At 48.5% G+C, this 20,382-nt stretch overlaps 1 protein-coding gene across 1 annotated transcript in view; it reads left to right on the plus strand.

Moving 5' to 3' along the window:
- Positions 1–7,792: 7,792 nt before the first annotated feature.
- Positions 7,793–20,382, plus strand: part of acss1 (acyl-CoA synthetase short chain family member 1) — a gene marked incomplete at its 5' end in the record, with an annotated part of 48,632 nt that continues 36,042 nt past the window's right edge. The window contains one exon of the mRNA XM_079248712.1: positions 7,793–8,105. Coding sequence (XP_079104838.1) covers positions 7,793–8,105 — 313 coding nt within the window. The remainder of the gene's footprint in view (positions 8,106–20,382) is intronic.

The raw sequence follows: 20,382 nt of genomic DNA on the forward strand, positions 1-20,382 counted from the left end.
AGAAGGGGGGCTGTGAGCGTCATGGTGGATGATTGACATCGGGCGAACTCCGAACTTTCTTTAGCTAAGAGCTAACCGAGCTAACCTGGAGATAACAGGAGCTAAACAGCTAACGGAGGGAAGTGGGCTAACGCTAAGTTACGTTGTTAACTGGCTAAAAAACCACGGTTGTTCTACGTTCTTCTGACTTAAAGCGGGTGATTGGGTACCTGTCAATCAAAAGGACACCCCCCCTAAATATGCCGAACTTCGAGATTAAATTACTTTTAAACGGGCGAGTTAAAAAATGATTCACTCCCCCCACAGTTGTCATGAAGGTAAACCTGACCTATTAAACCTAAAATGGATTTTTGAACCAGGCTGTAAACATGTTTATTTCTGCTGTGAAGTTGGTCTTTTTAACATGGGAGTCTATGGGGATTCACTCTGTTTTGGGGCCCCTAGTGGATGAAGGGAGAACTGCAGTTTTATGCACTTCAGCATAGGCTTCATTTTTAACTGCCGGAGGCTCCGTCCATCTTTCACATACGGTCTATGGTGGTGATGCAAGAAAATAGTCTCCTCAGATCAACCAATCAGAGCGGCTGGTTTGTTTAATACCGATGTGAATCTCCGTGAATGGAAGGGACTCCAGACTGAGTCTGATATATAGAGCACTCCAGTCTGGCATGTCAGGCTATAATTTTAAGGCTACGTGCGGAGAAGTAGACTCTGTTTCCACCACGGCTGAGATCTGGTCAGTAAATAATAAAGGTTTTATGGGTGTAACGGTTCACTGGATTTATTCCACCTTACAACGCAACAAGCATGTAAAAGAGTTGGTCGGACACACATTTGATGTTATTATAGCAGAGATTGAAGAAATCCATTCATCATATGGACTCCATGGCCAGCGTTGTGTCTGAACAAGTTCATTGAGTGATAGTTCATGAACTCATTCATATTTTGGGGGAGCGTGAACTGAACGTACTGTATTTCTGTCGAATGAACGTTATTGTGAGCGCACTCAATCAACGGTGAGAACAGCGTTCTCACACAGTTCAACTTTTCTCAAAAGAGTGCCAGATTTCCGCGGAGCCTTTCATGCAAAATCTTGGCTAAAACCAACTAAAACACACCTTAAATGGGGCCTCACATAAAGGGGGAAATACCAAATCTGGCAACATCCGCTGCTAGCCACACCGCGCATGCGTCAAATTGCAAAGCATGGAGTCAAAAGCCTTTTTTCTCCACTAATTATTATTATTTTATTTATTTATGTCCATGGCCTTGGAATCCTACTGACTGGACTTATTTCTTTTTGTTAACTTATATTTTTTTATATTTGGGCTGAATATTACAAGTTGTAGAACTTCTGTTTTTTTGGGGCAAAAAAGTCAGAAAAAATACATTAGTAAAAAATTTAAAAGTTACTCTGAAAAGAAAAATGACAGAAAATGAAAAATTGTTTGAATGTTTTGCACGTTGAAATCTTGCAATTTGAGGCGCATACTTTGTTTGCTACCTCAGCCTGGTTCCTATGTCAGATTGTTTAATTCCTCATTAATATCAAGCAACATTTTTTTCCTTATTTCTTTTAAAAATATACTGCTGGAGCAAAAGCTGTAGCTGGCTACGAGTATGGACTGAATGGGTTGCAACAACTAGAAAATAACAGTATTCTTAAGATAATAGTTTGCTGCAACATATAAAAAAAGAACTATGAACTAGCTGAATTATAGAACAGTGAACTTAGTTAAAAAAAATTGAATGATGAACTATGAGCTGAACTACTTCATTTATAAATGTGTGAACTGAACTTTGAACTGTGTACGGTTAAGTTGTTGCCGCTGTGACGGACAATAGAGCCAAGCATTAAGCGTTCAGTGTGTGTCAGCTCTATAATTTGGATTCTGAAAATGAAGATGAAGGTGATGAGGAGGAACCAACTTGTCATAGAAACTCTTTCAACCACATCTGGAAATGGACAGTTTAGTCTCCCTTCACACTACAGATGAGCATCGCACACAATTAACCTCATTTCAACAAGTGATGTTGACAAACATCTAAATTCCTGTGCAGACAGCAAGGCTGTCTATATATCATTGCAAAAGGCACTTCTCTCTGGAATAAAGCAGGTCAGTCAACATTAGCCTCTGAGTAGGTGGAAGAGGTCAGCTGCAGGAAACTAACCGTTCCCACTTCCACAAGGTGGAATTCCCTGTATGAGGTGATTTCCATAATCATTGCAATTTCCCTGAATGGATTAAATCCTCAGTGTGTGAAACTGGGAATCAAATGCCTGAATGAAAGGGAGTACCAACTCTTGGAAGAGTACTGCACCGTGATGCAGCCCCCTGACAGCAGCACTGGACATCTTGCAAACGGATGAGCGCACCACGGGCCTTTACTGCCAACACTCACAAGCCTGATGCCAAAGACACTCGCTCTGAAAGATGACTTCTCTAGAATGACGGCCAGTCCTCTAAATGACCTTTTTGGATGTTGAGAACCCGCACACAGAAGGCTATTCGGCAGGAAAACAAACTATTTAAGGTCAAGGTTTGAGCTGGAGATTCTGAATCAGTTCCCTAAGATGTGCATGAAGTGCAATCCGTCCAGTGCACCAGTGAAACGTCTGCTCAGTTTAAGTGGCTTGGTGCTTTCCCTGAAAAGGAACGGACTGTCTGTCTGGAGGTTTGAGAAGCTTCTGATGACGTTATATAACCACTGTTTTACTCCCAAACAAAACAAGAAAACATGAGGCCTTGTTAGTGAAACTATCCTGTTGTGTTTCTTGTAGGTGTTCTCTGCCATACCGTATCATTTCTATATTTTTACTAATTACATGATGCCTTCCTCATGTTGGGATCGCCCTGATTGGCTGCCTTGATTGCCACCCAGCATAGTTAAATCTTGAAGTTTTCTCATGTTGTGTGATGATGATGGTCTGATGACTGAAATGTTCACTATATTTGGCACCTCTTTGTGCACTAAGCAACATGTGAATAAGTACATTTTAGCACCATATAACCTCTTGTTCAGTGTGCAGGCCTCCCTCCTTTTGTTATTGCCCATGCTGAGATCCTTGTACCCGTTCACACTACTGTATTGTGCAAAACATTCCTTTTTTTTTTTTTTTTAAAAAGGAGGCTCAAGATCCACCTTTTTAGTTTAGCTTTTACTTGAATTTTTCTTCTTTATTTGTCTGTTTATTCATTTATTTTTAAATAAATACATTTATTTACATATTTATTTATTTTTTCATTGATTTTTAATCTTTTTTATATCATTGTCTTACCTAATTTTATGACATATTTTATGTACTTTTTATGTATTTACATATGAATTAGGTTTAATCTTATTGTTCTAATTGTTGTTTTACAGAAATATTGATTTATTTATTTTATCTTGTGTGTCTTTATTTGATCTTTTTAACTTTTTTAGCTCCAGTGTTTCTTTTTCCTCATAGGGACCCTCCGTGTCGGGGGCTGCGCCTGTTTGGTCGTTGTGGCGGAGGTCATCCTGGCAGGGATGTTGGTAGGGTTTCTGCACTGCAGCCATATGGCTGAAGTGTGAACCCCGGCCTGGGTGTTTCTTTGTGGCTGTGTCACTGTTGGTCATTCCTGGAGCGGCTCCTGACATGGAAGGACTCCCCAGATGTTGTTTCCTCGCAGCAATGTCAACCCAGACACAGAGACAGAATCCTTAAGTTATTAGTTTTTATTTTGGCATTAACGGTCAGGGCGAAGGGTTAAATTGTGTGCGTGTGTGTTTTTAAGTGTGAAACTGTTTCTATTTTTATGTTGAGCTCTTTGATATGCTTTTGTATCAAAAGTGCAATACAAATAAAGTTTGATTTGATATTACATCCTAAAGAACAAGTTAACAATTGAGCAATTTGCGACCATTTAAACATTCAAAGCACCTTGTTTCTGTAATGTAATGTACGAGCGAACAGCAGTTCCAGGACAGCTGCCATGTTGGCACGTCGCTCTAGTGGCTGGCAGCGTTGCGGCATCTGTGTATTTATGTCTATGCTAAAAGCTAAAAATACTTACGGTAAGGCTATTAGCTATTATAGGCTACTACCTACCATCTTACATTGTCAGTTAAAAGTATCAAATCATTGTAAACTTATTACAAAAAAATATTTTGTTTTCAAAATAAAGACAACAATAGTTTGATTGTTTTAAATAAATACAGTGATTCATGTTTGATACTCTCTGTACATACCACCTCCTTCTTGTTTCCTTCACCTCCTCCATCTCCTGTGGGAGTCAGCAGAGACCAACCAGCGGGGGAGACACCTTGAGGACTCCTTCTATCCTCTCACATACCGGATTTATTCACAGGCTATAAGAATGCTGCGGATCCAGATGATGAAGGAACCTCTGTACGCAGGTAACAACCAGGTTTGGTCTTGAGCTAAGTTCAGTCTGAACGTCAGTTTTTGAGGCTGATGAGTCCCAGAGAACTGGTGCTGGTGTTATCCAGCAGGGACCTGGACTTAGATTAAAAGATGTAAACAACTGTTAGTCCCACTTTAGTTTCTGTACAACCGATTAAATCACCTTTATGACAGTTGATTGTTAATCTGATCGTGTATGTTTATTGGTCTGGTGATACAGCTGGAGGGTTTGGTTGCAGGTGAGTCCAGCTGTTGTCATGCCGGCTAATAAAGAGGGCAGATTAATGCTGCGTCCTGCAGGAGACAACATGTTTGTTGTTGGCTGCAGATTCACATCATCATGAATATCATCATCCCACAAAACAACTAACTAATCTGATTAATCTGCTTAAAGGCTTCAATCTGAGAACAAACATGCTCATGAGGAAACATCAAGCAGCTCAGATTTATGTTTTTCATGTGTTTATGGGACCAAACAGAAGCTTTAACAGAGGATGGAGGTTTCCAGAGACACCGCTCTGCTTTCTGTAGATGCTGTTCTGTTTTCTGGAGGGGCCATTCATACAGTATGCGTATATACTATATGTACAATATGTCTGCATATGAACAGTATCGCTGTGTATATACATATATACTGTGCATATATATATATATATATATATATATATATATATATATATATATATATATATATATATATATATATATATATATATATATATATACACACACACACACACACACACACACACAGTTGTGCTCATATTTAATCATACCCTTTAATTAAAGAAGGAAAAAAACAGTTGCCTTTAAAATAAGCTGAAATTGGCTAAAGTTATAATGATTTTATAACTTGTTAAAATCAGTACATTGTTTTCTAATTCTGGTTCAATAGAAATATTTTATTTATAAGCAAACAAATAAGATAATTTATTACATATTATATCACTCATAAACTAATATTTTGTTGAACAATCATTTAATGTTTCTGCTACATTTAGGTGTTTTCTGTTCCTCTCAGTCAGACTTCTGCACCTGTTGACAGGTATTTTGTCCCACTGTTCAACAGAAAAGTCTCTAATTTGTCCAGGACACATTTGTTTGTTTTTCTTTCTTCAACTCAATTAAATGAAAAAACAGTGTCTTATATCACTAAATTATATTTTTTGCCAATTTTTAGTTATTGTTCCTTTTTTAAGTCTCCAGTTATTTGAGTGACTGTTGTAAATTCAGCCTTTTCTTTAATGAAAAGGGATGAATACATATGAGCACAACTATATATATATATATATGTATATATGCATGTTTTCCAGGTTTTCCTGCCTTACTGCTGTATGAATGGAATGGATGAGTGTGATGAAGGTGTAGTTCCTGAGTCGACCTGCAGGAGGTAGCAGCAGGAAACTTCTCATTGTCTCATGAGTTCTGAACAAACTAAAATAACTAGTTTTGAGCAGAAACACTTCAACTGGCTCAGGAAATGGTTTTCATCTTGGCTTTAGACATATTTTGGACCAGGATCTGTCCTTTAACGCTCATGTAGACCAGGTTTCTAGAACTACCTTCTTATTCCTACCTAATGAGGACGTTTGTGTCAGGATGATGCAGGAAAGCTGCTCCATGGATCTTTTCCTTCCAGATTGGATGACTGATTATTGATCCAAAAAAAGTCTGCAATATTATGTTATTGGAAACGCTTGCAGCGTTTATTTCAGTGGCTTCTCGTCCATCTTGTCCTCCTCAGGAGAACTCAGAGTTCAGCATTATGGCAACCTGCAGCCTGACTGTCCTACTGTATATTTACTTTAATGTTGAGCCGTGTAAAGAGGAGTACAACAGGCCTTCAGCTGTTGCACAGAAAAACTGTTCATGCTAAACTACGAGATAGAGTGTTAGCCTGGGCAACATGCAACACTGTCCATAAATGTCCTCATAATCTCAAATCCTCTGTGATGATGGGGGCTTGATTTTATTTAAAATATGCAACACATCATTACAAAGACAAAAACAAGGAAATGTTATGTCCTCATCTTCTTTAGTTTTACAAATCATGACCATACTTTTAGGTGTAGTAGCCCACTGTTTCTCAAATGGTGGTACGTGTACCCCTGGTGGTACTTCAAGGCCTTCCAGGGGGTATTTTTTTTGGAAACATATACCTTTCTATGTTTTCTTTAAAACACCCTTAAATAAAATAAAATAATATAAAATTATATAAACATTTTATATATTTCAGTAAATGTAAGTGTACATTTATAACCTGAATTTACTTTTAGACTTACACCATGTTATTCCTCCCAAAAATCTCACATTCAGACATGAATTGAACCCCACCCGTTACAAGCCGAATCGTATCCGTCAGTCACTGCTGCCTTGACAACGCAAATGATGGAGTCTGTGATGTGTAGTAGTGATGTGCAAAACATTTGCCATTGTTTTGCATGGTTAAAGTTTAATAAACTAAACACAAATGACAAAGTGCTGTTTTTCATGTTTCCTTTAACCAAAAGTACTTTGCAGAGGTGGGGGTACTTGGCTAAAGGTACTTTAGGTACTTTTTTTTTACAAGGGGTCCTGTGTTGCTAAAAGGTTGAGAACCCCTGTTTCAGCCTATATTTAATAAATATTTATATATTTCATGCTCCAGAGCGTAAGCTGTAGAAAAATTTAGCAGTGTTACCGTGTGTGTGAACACAACTAGATCATCTGCATATAACAGCTGATTCAGTATATTTCCAGCAACACAACTAGCTTATTTGACTGGTCATCCAGATACAGAATAAATAACTCAGGGGACAAAACTGCTCCCTGTCGGGCCCCATTGCTGACTGTAAAGCAGACACACACACAGTTTCTTCATTTGATCTGTCCAGTTTCAGTTTTTGTGTGTAAAAACGCACAATACAGCTGTGTCCGCCTCTCTGAGTCAGTTTCATGAATAATTTTCCATTATTCACCCTGTCAAACGCTTTGGAGGCGTCCAGGAAGCACAAAACAACTGAGGACTTTAGTTTTCTGTTAAACAGTCCAAACATGGCGTAAAAAACAAACTGGTTTTGGGAAGAACTCATAACTTTTATGATGCTCTCTCTCAGAATGGTTTTGGACTCTATATTGGTTAAGTCTACTGGTATGGGATTGTCCAAGCAGCCAGTTTTCCCAGTTTGCTTCTCAATGACAGAAACAAGCCAGACTGAGTCAGGTAAGCCATGCAGGAATAGCAGTAGGGCTGACCTCGCACGTGCTCTAATAGAACATCTCGAACTTGACCTTTAACTCCTCCCACCCTGCAGGTACCTGAACACACCTGGGGGGGGGGGGGGGGGGGGGGGGGGTGTTTGTCATAAAAGGGGAGGTTTCAGACAAGGTGATCAGTTTCGGGTCGGACCGCTCCGGATCAACATGGCCGTTCAGAGGAGGGGGACCGGACTCCTCTGGGCTCTGATGAGCCGCTGCAGGACCTCCGGACCGGGACAAACCCGGCCGGACCGGTGTCTGTCCTCCCTCCCTCCTCCACCGGGAACCTGGAGCTCTGCGCTGTCCCGGCTCCCCCACCGGGATCTTTACCGGCTCTCTGTCACCGACCCGGATCAGTTCTGGGGGTCCGCCGCCGCAGACAGACTCCGCTGGGTAGAACCGTTCCAGCGGGTCCGGGACTGCGACCTGAGCCGCGGGAAGATCAGCTGGTTCCTGGGAGGGAAGCTGAACGTGTCCGGTGAGTCTTTCACAAATAATCCTTAGACTGGGTTCCTGGTTCCGAAAGTTCTGCAGAGAAGGAGCAGATCGATATGCTGATCAAACTGCTTTATACTGGATCGATCAGTGGTGAACCTGAAGGGAGGATCACCAGACAGAAGAACCGAACCGGAAAGTTTCCAAACAGAGCTGAACTTCAGAATGTGATCAATAATCAATAATCCAGTCAGATAGAAACTAGCTGTTATTACAGCGTCATAAACACACACACACACACACACACACACACACACACACACACACACACACACACACACACACACACACACATTAATACACGTGCAAGCACCCAGCTGTTTGATCATCAATCACTGATCAATATCCAGAATCAACGTCTCTAACATAAATGTAGTTCCAGCAGACATGATGCAGCAAGTAAACCTTTAATGAGAGAAAATGATTGATTATTAACAGCTGATAATTTGTGATTGATAAAATTAAAATAAATAAACTTTTTCAGATCAGACATAAAAAAAAAAAAAGCAAACAAAACAAAACAAAAAAAAAGACCAACTTAATTTAAAGTTTTGTGACGAAATGAGGTGGTGGCAAATTAGACTCCCCTGACTGGACACTGGACCTCTCCAGCCCCTGAACCAGTCCTGAACCAGTCCTGAACCAGTCCCTTAACCTCCCCAACTGGTCTCCAGACATGGCTGGAGTTTAACTGTGTTAAAATCACAGTTTTAACTGTAAAAACCAACCAACTTGAATTAATTGTTTTAATTGTTAACGAATAATTGAATGAAAAATAAAATAAATTCAGCTTGATGATAAAACATCAGTGGTCACATCATTTATGAGGGGTGTCCGAATGTCCAGAGAGAAAAAAGTAGTCCACGCAATGACCCACAATGCATCTTGATAAGTAGTGAGCATTGATGGTAACTAGACGGGTCAATATGGACCACAATGCATTGCAGGCAGGAGCCCAGAATGGTGCAAGTGACCCGACCGTCAGAGCAGGTTAACCTTCTGATGCAAGAATTATTAAAAACAACATCACATACAATTTTTTATTTTAACAGACATGTACAGAGACGCTTCTCTTTAATTATTTGCCTTTTTATGTAGTTTATTTTATCTATTATTAAAGAAATATCTTTAAAATAATAAATTGTTATATTCATATAATAGAAATATTCTAAAAAAAAAAAAAAAAGGACTAGTATCATCATCTTGTCCTGTTTATCAGTGAGGTATACTTGGTAATTACATGTATGTGCATATGTGACATTTTATCTGTTTATCCTTCAGTGAGTGGCAGTGTGTTGGGTGACAAATTTCCACTGAAGTGGCAAAATAGCAAGTATACCATCCTCACTCATGAATACACTAGAAAATGCAGCAGGAGTCCACTGTAGTGGACACGATGCATCAAAAGGTTAAAAAAAACTATAAACCATTCGTTTAAATTCTTGTTTTTTGAACAGATATGCAACGAAGAAGTAATAAAAGATAAGTAAATAAAATATTTCCACACGAGTTTGCATTGTTATTTGGAATAACACTTTGCGGTTACCATGGTGACAGCTGGTAGTCACCTGATCTGTGATGAGGAGAAAATAGCCAGGATGAGTGCACTGAATAGTTTGATATATAATGTAGTCCCATGTAGGAAATGAGGTGTTAGGAAATAGTGTGGGCTTCCCAACACAGTAGTGTGTGTGTGTGTGTGTGTGTGTGTGTGTGTGTGTGTGTGTGTGTGTGTGTGTGTGTGTGTGTGTGTGTGTGTTGGAAAGTGGAACTGAACTTAACACTGAAAAAGCCTCAGAGTTACGACCAACTTGAGATTTTACTGGACAGATACACAAAGCAGAGTGGGAGAGAACTTCACACCAACTACAGCTCAGTAGTAAAAGTAGAAACTCTTGTAAAACAAAATGAAAAGAAAAACATGGATTGGGCTGATAACCTTTGCAAAATACTGCTTTTTTAATTTCTGGAGTTTGTTTGAGCTGGACAGTCTGTCCTGTCCAAGTCCTCATTACTGAAGTGCAGAGCAGTTTGGGCTGTGACGATCTGCTTTTGTCCCAATTTGATTCAATTCCAATTTTTTTGGGTGCTGATTCAGTTTAAATTGGGATTCTCACAATTCTTTGATATTGCTGATTTTTGTAGATTAAAAACAAAAACAATGTATGAATTTTTTTGTTTAGCTCATCATTAGGAAAAAAAACAACACAGTAGCCAGACCATCATTCTACTGCTATAATCCTCAAGAAGACAAGTAAAAGAAAAATTACAAAAATGCTATTATGGATTCATCTTTTAACAAAAAGAAAAAAAAAAGGATTTTTTTTCTCTCCCTGAGCCGTCACCTTATCGTGGTGGAGGGGTTTGTGCGTCCCGAAGATCCTAGCAGCTATGTTGTCGGGGGCTTTATGCCCCTGGTAGGGTCACCCATGGCAAACAGGTGTCTAGGGAAGGGACCAGACCAAGCACGGCTCATCGACCCCTATGACGATGACAAACCTGGGCATAAATGTTCCCTTGCCCGGACGCGGGTTACCGGGACCCCCCTCTGGAGCCAGGCCTGGAGGCGGGGTACGAGAGCGAGCGTCTGGTGGCCGGGCCTTCGCCCATGGGGCCCGGTCGGGCTCAGCCCGAAAGGGTTACATGGGCCCCACCTCCCGTGGGCTCACCATCTGCGGGAGGAGCCGTAGGGGTCGGGTGCAATGTGAGCTGGGCGGCAGCAAGGGGCGGGGACCCTGGCGGTCCGATCCCCGGCTGCAGAAGCTGGCTCTAGGGACGTGGAACGTCACCTCTCTGGTGGGGAAGGAGCCTGAGCTTGTGCGCGAGGTTGAGCGGTTCCGACTAGATATAGTTGGACTCACCTCGACGCATGGCTTGGGCTCTGGAACCAGTACCCTCGAGAGGGGCTGGACCTTCTTCCACTCTGGAGTTGCTCATGGTGAGAGGCGCCGAGCAGGTGTGGGCATTCTCATCAGCCCCCAGCTTGGTGCCTGCACGTTGGGGTTTACCCCGGTGGATGAAAGGGTAGTTTCCCTCCGCCTCCGGGTGGGGGGACGGGTCCTGACTGTTGTCTGTGCTTATGCGCCGAACAGCAGTTCAGAGTACCCACCCTTTCTGGGGTCCTTGGAGGGAGTGCTGGAGGGTGCTCCTTCTGGGGACTCCATTGTTCTGCTGGGGGACTTCAATGCTCACGTGGGCAATGACAGTGAGACCTGGAGGGGAGTGATTGGGAGACATGGTCCCCCCCCTCTGAACCCAAATGGTGTTTTGTTATTGGACTTCTGTGCTCGTCATGGATTGTCTATAACGAACACCATGTTCCAGCATAAGAGTGTCCATATGTACACCTGGCATCAGGATTCCCTGGGCTGCAGTTCAATGATCGACTTTGTAGTCGTATCGTCGGACCTGCGGCCACATGCCTTGGACACTCGGGTGAAGAGGGGGGCGGAGCTGTCAACTGATCACCACCTGGTGTTGAGTTGGCTCAGATGGTGGGGGAGGAAGCCGGTCAGAGCTGGCAGGCCCAAACGTGTTGTGAGGGTCTGCTGGGAACGTCTGGCTGAGTCCCCTGTCAGAGCGAGCTTCAACTCCCACCTTCAGCAGAGCTTCGAACATGTCCCGGGTGAGGCGGGGGACATTGAGTCCGAATGGGCTGTGTTCCGTGCCTCTATTGCTGAGGCGGCCAGCCGGAGCTGTGGCTGCAAGGTCGTTGGTGCCTGTCGTGGCGGCAATCCCAGGACTCGTTGGTGGACACCAGCAGTGAGGGATGCCGTCAAGCTGAAGAAGGAGTCCTATCGGGCCTTCTTGGCCTGTGGGACTCTGGAGGCAGCTGATGGGTACCGACGGGCTAAGCGGCATGCGGCTTCGGCCGTTGCCGAGGCAAAAACTCGGGCATGGGAGGAGTTCGGCGAGGCCATGGAGAAAGACTTCCGGACGGCTTCGAGGAGATTCTGGTCCACCATCCGGCGGCTCGGGGGGGGAAGCAGTGCTCCATCAATACTGTGTACAGTGGAGATGGGGAGCTGCTGACCTCAACTCGGGACGTTGTGGGTCGGTGGAGGGAATACTTCGAAGACCTCCTCAATCCTACCAACACGGCTTCCCATGAGGGAGCAGAGCTGGTGGACTCAGGGGTGGACTCTCCTATCTCTGGGGCTGAAGTCGCTGAGGTGGTCAAAAAGCTCCTTGGCGGCAAGGCCCCGGGGGTGGATGAGATCCGCCCGGAGTTCCTTAAGGCTCTGGATGCTGTGGGGCTGTCCTGGCTGACACGCCTCTGCAGCATTGCGTGGACATCGGGGGCAGTACCGCTGGATTGGCAGACTGGGGTAGTGGTCCCCCTTTTTAAGAAGGGGGACCGGAGGGTGTGTTCCAATTACAGGGGAATCACACTCCTCAGCCTCCCTGGTAAGGTCTATTCAGGGGTCCTGGAGAGGAGGGTCCGCCGGATAGTCGAATCCCGGATTGAGGAGGAGCAGTGTGGTTTTCGTCCTGGTCGCGGAACAGTGGACCAGCTCTATACCCTCTCTGGGGTCCTGGAGGGGGCATGGGAGTTTGCCCAACCAGTCTACATGTGCTTTGTGGACCTGGAGAAGGCATTCGACCGTGTCCCCCGGGGGCTCCTGTGGGGGGTACTCCGGGAGTATGGGGTACCGGACCCCCTTGTACGAGCTGTCCGGTCCCTGTACGACAGGTGTCAGAGCTTGGTCCGCATTGCCGGTAGTAAGTCGGATTAGTTTCCGGTGAGGGTTGGACTCCGCCAAGGCTGCCCTTTATCACCGATTCTGTTCATAACTTATATGGACAGAATTTCTAGGCGCAGCCGAGGGGTTGAGGGGATCCGACTTGGTGGCCTCAGGATTGGGTCCCTGCTTTTTGCGGATGACGTGGTCCTGTTGGCTTCGTCTGGTCGTGATCTCCAGCTCTCGCTTGAGCGATTCGCGGCCGAGTGTGAAGCGGCTGGGATGGGAATCAGCACCTCAAAATCTGAGACCATGGTCCTCAGCCGGAATAGGGTGGATTGCCCTCTCCGGGTCGGGAGTCAGGTCCTGCCTCAAGTGGAGGAGTTTAAATATCTCGGGGTCTTGTTCACGAGTGAGGGAAGGATGGAGCGTGAGATCGACAGACGGATCGGTGCGGTGTCTGCAGTAATGCGGGCTCTGCGCCGGTCTGTCGTGGTGAAGAAGGAGCTGAGCCAGAAGGCGAAGCTCTCGATTTATCAGTCGATCTACGTTCCTACCCTCACCTATGGTCATGAGCTGTGGGTCGTGACCGAAAGAACGAGATCTCGTATACAGGCGGCTGAAATGAGTTTCCTCCGCAGGGTGGCCGGGCTCTCCCTTAGAGATAGGGTGAGGAGCTCAGTCATCCGGGAGGGGCTCAGAGTAGAGCCGCTGCTCCTTCGCATCGAGAGGAACCAGTTGAGGTGGCTCGGGCATCTGGTCAGGATGCCTCCTGGACGCCTCCCTGGTGAGGTGTTCCAGGCACGTCCCTCGGGGAGGAGACCCCGGGGAAGACCCAGGACACGCTGGAGGGATTACATCTCTCGGCTGGCCTGGGAACGCCTCGGGATCCCCCCCGCAGAGTTGGCAAATGTGGCTGGGGAGAGGGAAGTCTGGGCTTCCCTGCTTAGGCTGCTGCCCCCGCGACCCGACCCCGGATAAGCGGCAGAAGATGGATGGATGGATGGATGGATGGATTTTAACAAAAAAATTCGACTTTTTGTTAAAAAAAAAAAAAATCAATTTCAAAATTGTGAAGCAAAAAATCCCGATATTTGATTTTTTGATTTGATTTTGCCGCCCGTAATAGCAGTCAACAAAACCGTCTCTTCATGGTGCGAGTTCCCACTTCCTCCTCCTTCTAGTACGGGAAACCTTGAAATCATGACAAATGTATCCAGTTATCTAAATGATGGTCAACATTTTTAACACTTCTTTCCTTTTACACTGATGGTAAGGACAAAAATACACCTAAATAATCATAACAAGAGATCATTTGGACCGACTTAAGCTACATCTGAGTAGAGTACATATGTGAATTTACAGGAATGTTAGTTGTTTGTGTAATCCACCTTGATCACAAGTAACTAATCATCATCCTAAACTGGCCAGTTCGACATTAACTTAGGGTACCAGCAGCGTCCTGGTGGGTCTGGAGTTAAAACTACCTGAGATGTACGGTGAAAACGAGGCAAAGCAGCGCTGATCAGTCTGGACGTTCGGGTGATGCATAAAACTGTTTAGTTTAAGTTCTGTGATTATTTCCTTTAACCTTTCCAGATGTTTTTAGTTGCTCAGTAGTTTAAACCTCTGGGTGGGAGCCCTTTGACGGGTCGACAGGTGAGTGTTATTGGTCGACAGGTGACTGAGGGGTCGACAGGTGAGTGTTATTGGTTGACAGGTGACTGAGGGGTCGACAGGTGACTGTTATTGGTCGACAGGTGACTGAGGGGTCGACAGGTGACTCTTAGTGGTCGACTGGTGACTGTTATTGGTCGACAGGTGACTGAGGGGTTAACAGGTGACTGTTATTGGTCGACAGGTGACTGAGGGGTCGACAGGTGACTCTTATTGGTCGACAGGTGACTGAGGGGTCGACAGGTGACTCTTATTGGTCGACAGGTGACTGAGGGGTCGACAGGTGACTGTTATTGGTCGACAGGTGACTGAGGGGTCGACAGGTGACTGTTATTGGTCGACAGGTGACTGAGGGGTCGACAGGTGACTCTTAGTGGTCGACTGGTGACTGTTATTGGTCGACAGGTGACTGAGGGGTCGACAGGTGACACTTAGTGGTCGACTGGTGACTGTTATTGGTCGACAGGTGACTGTTATTGATCAACAGGTGACTGAGGGGTCGACAGGTGACTGTTATTGGTCGACAGGTGACTGAGGGGTGAACAGGTGACTCTTATTGGTCGACAGGTGACTGAGGGGTTGACAGGTGACTCTGAGGGGTCGATAGGTGACTATGAGGCGTCGACAGGTGACTCTGAGGGGTCGACAGGTGACTATGAGGGGTCATCAGGTGACTGTGAGGGGTCGACAGGTGACTATAAGGGGTCAACAGGTGACTCTGAGAAGTCGACAGGTGACTCTGAGAGGTCGACAAGTGACCAAGAGGTCGACAGGTGACTCTGAGGGGTCGACAGGTGACTCTGAGGGGTCGACAGGTGACTATGAGGGGTCGACAGGAGACTATGAGGGGTTGACAGGAGACTCTGAGGGGTCGACGGGTGACTATGAGGGGTCGACAGGAGACTCTGAGGGGTCGACGGGTGACTATGAGGGGTCGACAGGAGACTCTGAGGGGTCGACGGGTGACTATGAGGGGTCGACAGGAGACTCTGAGGGGTCGACGGGTGACTATGAGGGGTCGACAGGAGACTCTGAGGGGTCGACAGGAGACTCTGAGGGGTCGACGGGTGACTATGAGGGGTCGACAGGAGACTCTGAGGGGTCGACAGGAGACTATGAGGGGTCGACAGGAGACTATGAGGGGTCGACAGGAGACTCTGAGGGGTCGACGGGAGACTCTGAGGGGTCGACGGGTGACTATGAGGGGTCGACAGGAGACTCTGAGGGGTCGACAGGAGACTATGAGGGGTCGACAGGAGACTATGAGGGGTCGACAGGAGACTCTGAGGGGTCGACAGGAGACTCTGAGGGGTCGACGGGTGACTATGAGGGGTCGACAGGAGACTCTGAGGGGTCGACAGGAGACTATGAGGGGTCGACAGGAGACTATGAGGGGTCGACAGGAGACTCTGAGGGGTCGACGGGTGACTATGAGGGGTCGACAGGTGACTCTGAGGGGTCGACAGGAGACTATGAGGCGTCGACAGGTGACGCTGAGGGGTCGACAGGAGACTATGAGGGGTCGACAGGTGACTATGAGGCGTCGACAGGAGACTCTGAGGGGTCGACAGGAGACTCTGAGGGGTCGACAGGAGACTCTGAGGGGTCGACAGGAGACTCTGAGGGGTCGACAGGTGACGCTGAGGGGTCGACAGGAGACTATGAGGGGTCGACAGGTGACTATGAGGCGTCGACAGGAGACTATGAGGGGTCGACAGGAGACTCTGAGGGGTCGACGGGTGACTATGAGGGGTCGACAGGTGACTCTGAGGGGTCGACAGGAGACTCTGAGGGGTCGACAGGAGACTCTGAGGGGTCGACAGGAGACTCTGAGGGGTCGACGGGTGACTATGAGGGGTCGACAGGAGACTGAGGGGTCGACAGGAGACTATGAGGGGTCGACAGGAGACTATGAGGGGTCGACAGGAGACTATGAGGGGTCGACAGGTGACTATGAGGGGTCATCAGGTGACTGTGAGGGGTCGACAGGTGACTATAAGGGGTCAACAGGTGACTCTGAGAAGTCGACAGGTGACTCTGAGAGGTCGACAAGTGACCAAGAGGTCGACAGGTGACTCTGAGGGGTCGACAGGTGACTCTGAGGGGTCGACAGGTGACTATGAGGGGTCGACAGGAGACTATGAGGGGTTGACAGGAGACTCTGAGGGGTCGACGGGTGACTATGAGGGGTCGACAGGAGACTCTGAGGGGTCGACGGGTGACTATGAGGGGTCGACAGGAGACTCTGAGGGGTCGACGGGTGACTATGAGGGGTCGACAGGAGACTCTGAGGGGTCGACGGGTGACTATGAGGGGTCGACAGGAGACTCTGAGGGGTCGACAGGAGACTCTGAGGGGTCGACGGGTGACTATGAGGGGTCGACAGGAGACTCTGAGGGGTCGACAGGAGACTATGAGGGGTCGACAGGAGACTATGAGGGGTCGACAGGAGACTCTGAGGGGTCGACGGGAGACTCTGAGGGGTCGACGGGTGACTATGAGGGGTCGACAGGAGACTCTGAGGGGTCGACAGGAGACTATGAGGGGTCGACAGGAGACTATGAGGGGTCGACGGGTGACTATGAGGGGTCGACAGGTGACTCTGAGGGGTCGACAGGAGACTCTGAGGGGTCGACAGGAGACTCTGAGGGGTCGACAGGAGACTCTGAGGGGTCGACGGGTGACTATGAGGGGTCGACAGGAGACTGAGGGGTCGACAGGAGACTATGAGGGGTCGACAGGAGACTATGAGGGGTCGACAGGAGACTATGAGGGGTCGACAGGTGACTATGAGGGGTCATCAGGTGACTGTGAGGGGTCGACAGGTGACTATAAGGGGTCAACAGGTGACTCTGAGAAGTCGACAGGTGACTCTGAGAGGTCGACAAGTGACCAAGAGGTCGACAGGTGACTCTGAGGGGTCGACAGGTGACTCTGAGGGGTCGACAGGTGACTATGAGGGGTCGACAGGAGACTATGAGGGGTTGACAGGAGACTCTGAGGGGTCGACGGGTGACTATGAGGGGTCGACAGGAGACTCTGAGGGGTCGACGGGTGACTATGAGGGGTCGACAGGAGACTCTGAGGGGTCGACGGGTGACTATGAGGGGTCGACAGGAGACTCTGAGGGGTCGACGGGTGACTATGAGGGGTCGACAGGAGACTCTGAGGGGTCGACAGGAGACTCTGAGGGGTCGACGGGTGACTATGAGGGGTCGACAGGAGACTCTGAGGGGTCGACAGGAGACTATGAGGGGTCGACAGGAGACTATGAGGGGTCGACAGGAGACTCTGAGGGGTCGACGGGAGACTCTGAGGGGTCGACGGGTGACTATGAGGGGTCGACAGGAGACTCTGAGGGGTCGACAGGAGACTATGAGGGGTCGACAGGAGACTATGAGGGGTCGACGGGTGACTATGAGGGGTCGACAGGTGACTCTGAGGGGTCGACAGGAGACTATGAGGCGTCGACAGGTGACGCTGAGGGGTCGACAGGAGACTATGAGGGGTCGACAGGTGACTATGAGGCGTCGACAGGAGACTCTGAGGGGTCGACAGGAGACTCTGAGGGGTCGACAGGAGACTCTGAGGGGTCGACAGGAGACTCTGAGGGGTCGACAGGAGACTCTGAGGGGTCGACAGGTGACGCTGAGGGGTCGACAGGAGACTATGAGGGGTCGACAGGTGACTATGAGGCGTCGACAGGAGACTATGAGGGGTCGACAGGAGACTCTGAGGGGTCGACGGGTGACTATGAGGGGTCGACAGGTGACTCTGAGGGGTCGACAGGAGACTCTGAGGGGTCGACAGGAGACTCTGAGGGGTCGACAGGAGACTCTGAGGGGTCGACGGGTGACTATGAGGGGTCGACAGGAGACTGAGGGGTCGACAGGAGACTATGAGGGGTCGACAGGAGACTATGAGGGGTCGACAGGTGACTCTGAGGGGTCGACAGGAGACTATGAGGCGTCGACAGGTGACGCTGAGGGGTCGACAGGAGACTATGAGGGGTCGACAGGTGACTATGAGGCGTCGACAGGAGACTCTGAGGGGTCGACAGGAGACTCTGAGGGGTCGACAGGAGACTCTGAGGGGTCGACAGGAGACTCTGAGGGGTCGACAGGTGACGCTGAGGGGTCGACAGGAGACTATGAGGGGTCGACAGGTGACTATGAGGCGTCGACAGGAGACTATGAGGGGTCGACAGGAGACTCTGAGGGGTCGACGGGTGACTATGAGGGGTCGACAGGTGACTCTGAGGGGTCGACAGGAGACTCTGAGGGGTCGACAGGAGACTCTGAGGGGTCGACAGGAGACTCTGAGGGGTCGACGGGTGACTATGAGGGGTCGACAGGAGACTGAGGGGTCGACAGGAGACTATGAGGGGTCGACAGGAGACTATGAGGGGTCGACAGGAGACTATGAGGGGTCGACAGGTGACTATGAGGGGTCATCAGGTGACTGTGAGGGGTCGACAGGTGACTATAAGGGGTCAACAGGTGACTCTGAGAAGTCGACAGGTGACTCTGAGAGGTCGACAAGTGACCAAGAGGTCGACAGGTGACTCTGAGGGGTCGACAGGTGACTCTGAGGGGTCGACAGGTGACTATGAGGGGTCGACAGGAGACTATGAGGGGTTGACAGGAGACTCTGAGGGGTCGACGGGTGACTATGAGGGGTCGACAGGAGACTCTGAGGGGTCGACGGGTGACTATGAGGGGTCGACAGGAGACTCTGAGGGGTCGACGGGTGACTATGAGGGGTCGACAGGAGACTCTGAGGGGTCGACGGGTGACTATGAGGGGTCGACAGGAGACTCTGAGGGGTCGACAGGAGACTCTGAGGGGTTGACGGGTGACTATGAGGGGTCGACAGGAGACTCTGAGGGGTCGACAGGAGACTATGAGGGGTCGACAGGAGACTATGAGGGGTCGACAGGAGACTCTGAGGGGTCGACGGGAGACTCTGAGGGGTCGACGGGTGACTATGAGGGGTCGACAGGAGACTCTGAGGGGTCGACAGGAGACTATGAGGGGTCGACAGGAGACTATGAGGGGTCGACAGGAGACTCTGAGGGGTCGACAGGAGACTCTGAGGGGTCGACGGGTGACTATGAGGGGTCGACAGGAGACTCTGAGGGGTCGACAGGAGACTATGAGGGGTCGACAGGAGACTATGAGGGGTCGACAGGAGACTCTGAGGGGTCGACGGGTGACTATGAGGGGTCGACAGGTGACTCTGAGGGGTCGACAGGAGACTATGAGGCGTCGACAGGTGACGCTGAGGGGTCGACAGGAGACTATGAGGGGTCGACAGGTGACTATGAGGCGTCGACAGGAGACTCTGAGGGGTCGACAGGAGACTCTGAGGGGTCGACAGGAGACTCTGAGGGGTCGACAGGAGACTCTGAGGGGTCGACAGGTGACGCTGAGGGGTCGACAGGAGACTATGAGGGGTCGACAGGTGACTATGAGGCGTCGACAGGAGACTATGAGGGGTCGACAGGAGACTCTGAGGGGTCGACGGGTGACTATGAGGGGTCGACAGGTGACTCTGAGGGGTCGACAGGAGACTCTGAGGGGTCGACAGGAGACTCTGAGGGGTCGACAGGAGACTCTGAGGGGTCGACGGGTGACTATGAGGGGTCGACAGGAGACTGAGGGGTCGACAGGAGACTATGAGGGGTCGACAGGAGACTATGAGGGGTCGACAGGAGACTATGAGGGGTCGACAGGTGACTCTGAGGGGTCGACAGGAGACTATGAGGCGTCGACAGGTGACGCTGAGGGGTCGACAGGAGACTATGAGGGGTCGACAGGTGACTATGAGGCGTCGACAGGAGACTCTGAGGGGTCGACAGGAGACTCTGAGGGGTCGACAGGAGACTCTGAGGGGTCGACA

Source organism: Telmatherina bonti (assembly GCF_933228915.1).
Source record: "Telmatherina bonti genome assembly, chromosome: 11".
Taxonomy (NCBI): Eukaryota; Metazoa; Chordata; class Actinopteri; order Atheriniformes; family Telmatherinidae; genus Telmatherina; species Telmatherina bonti.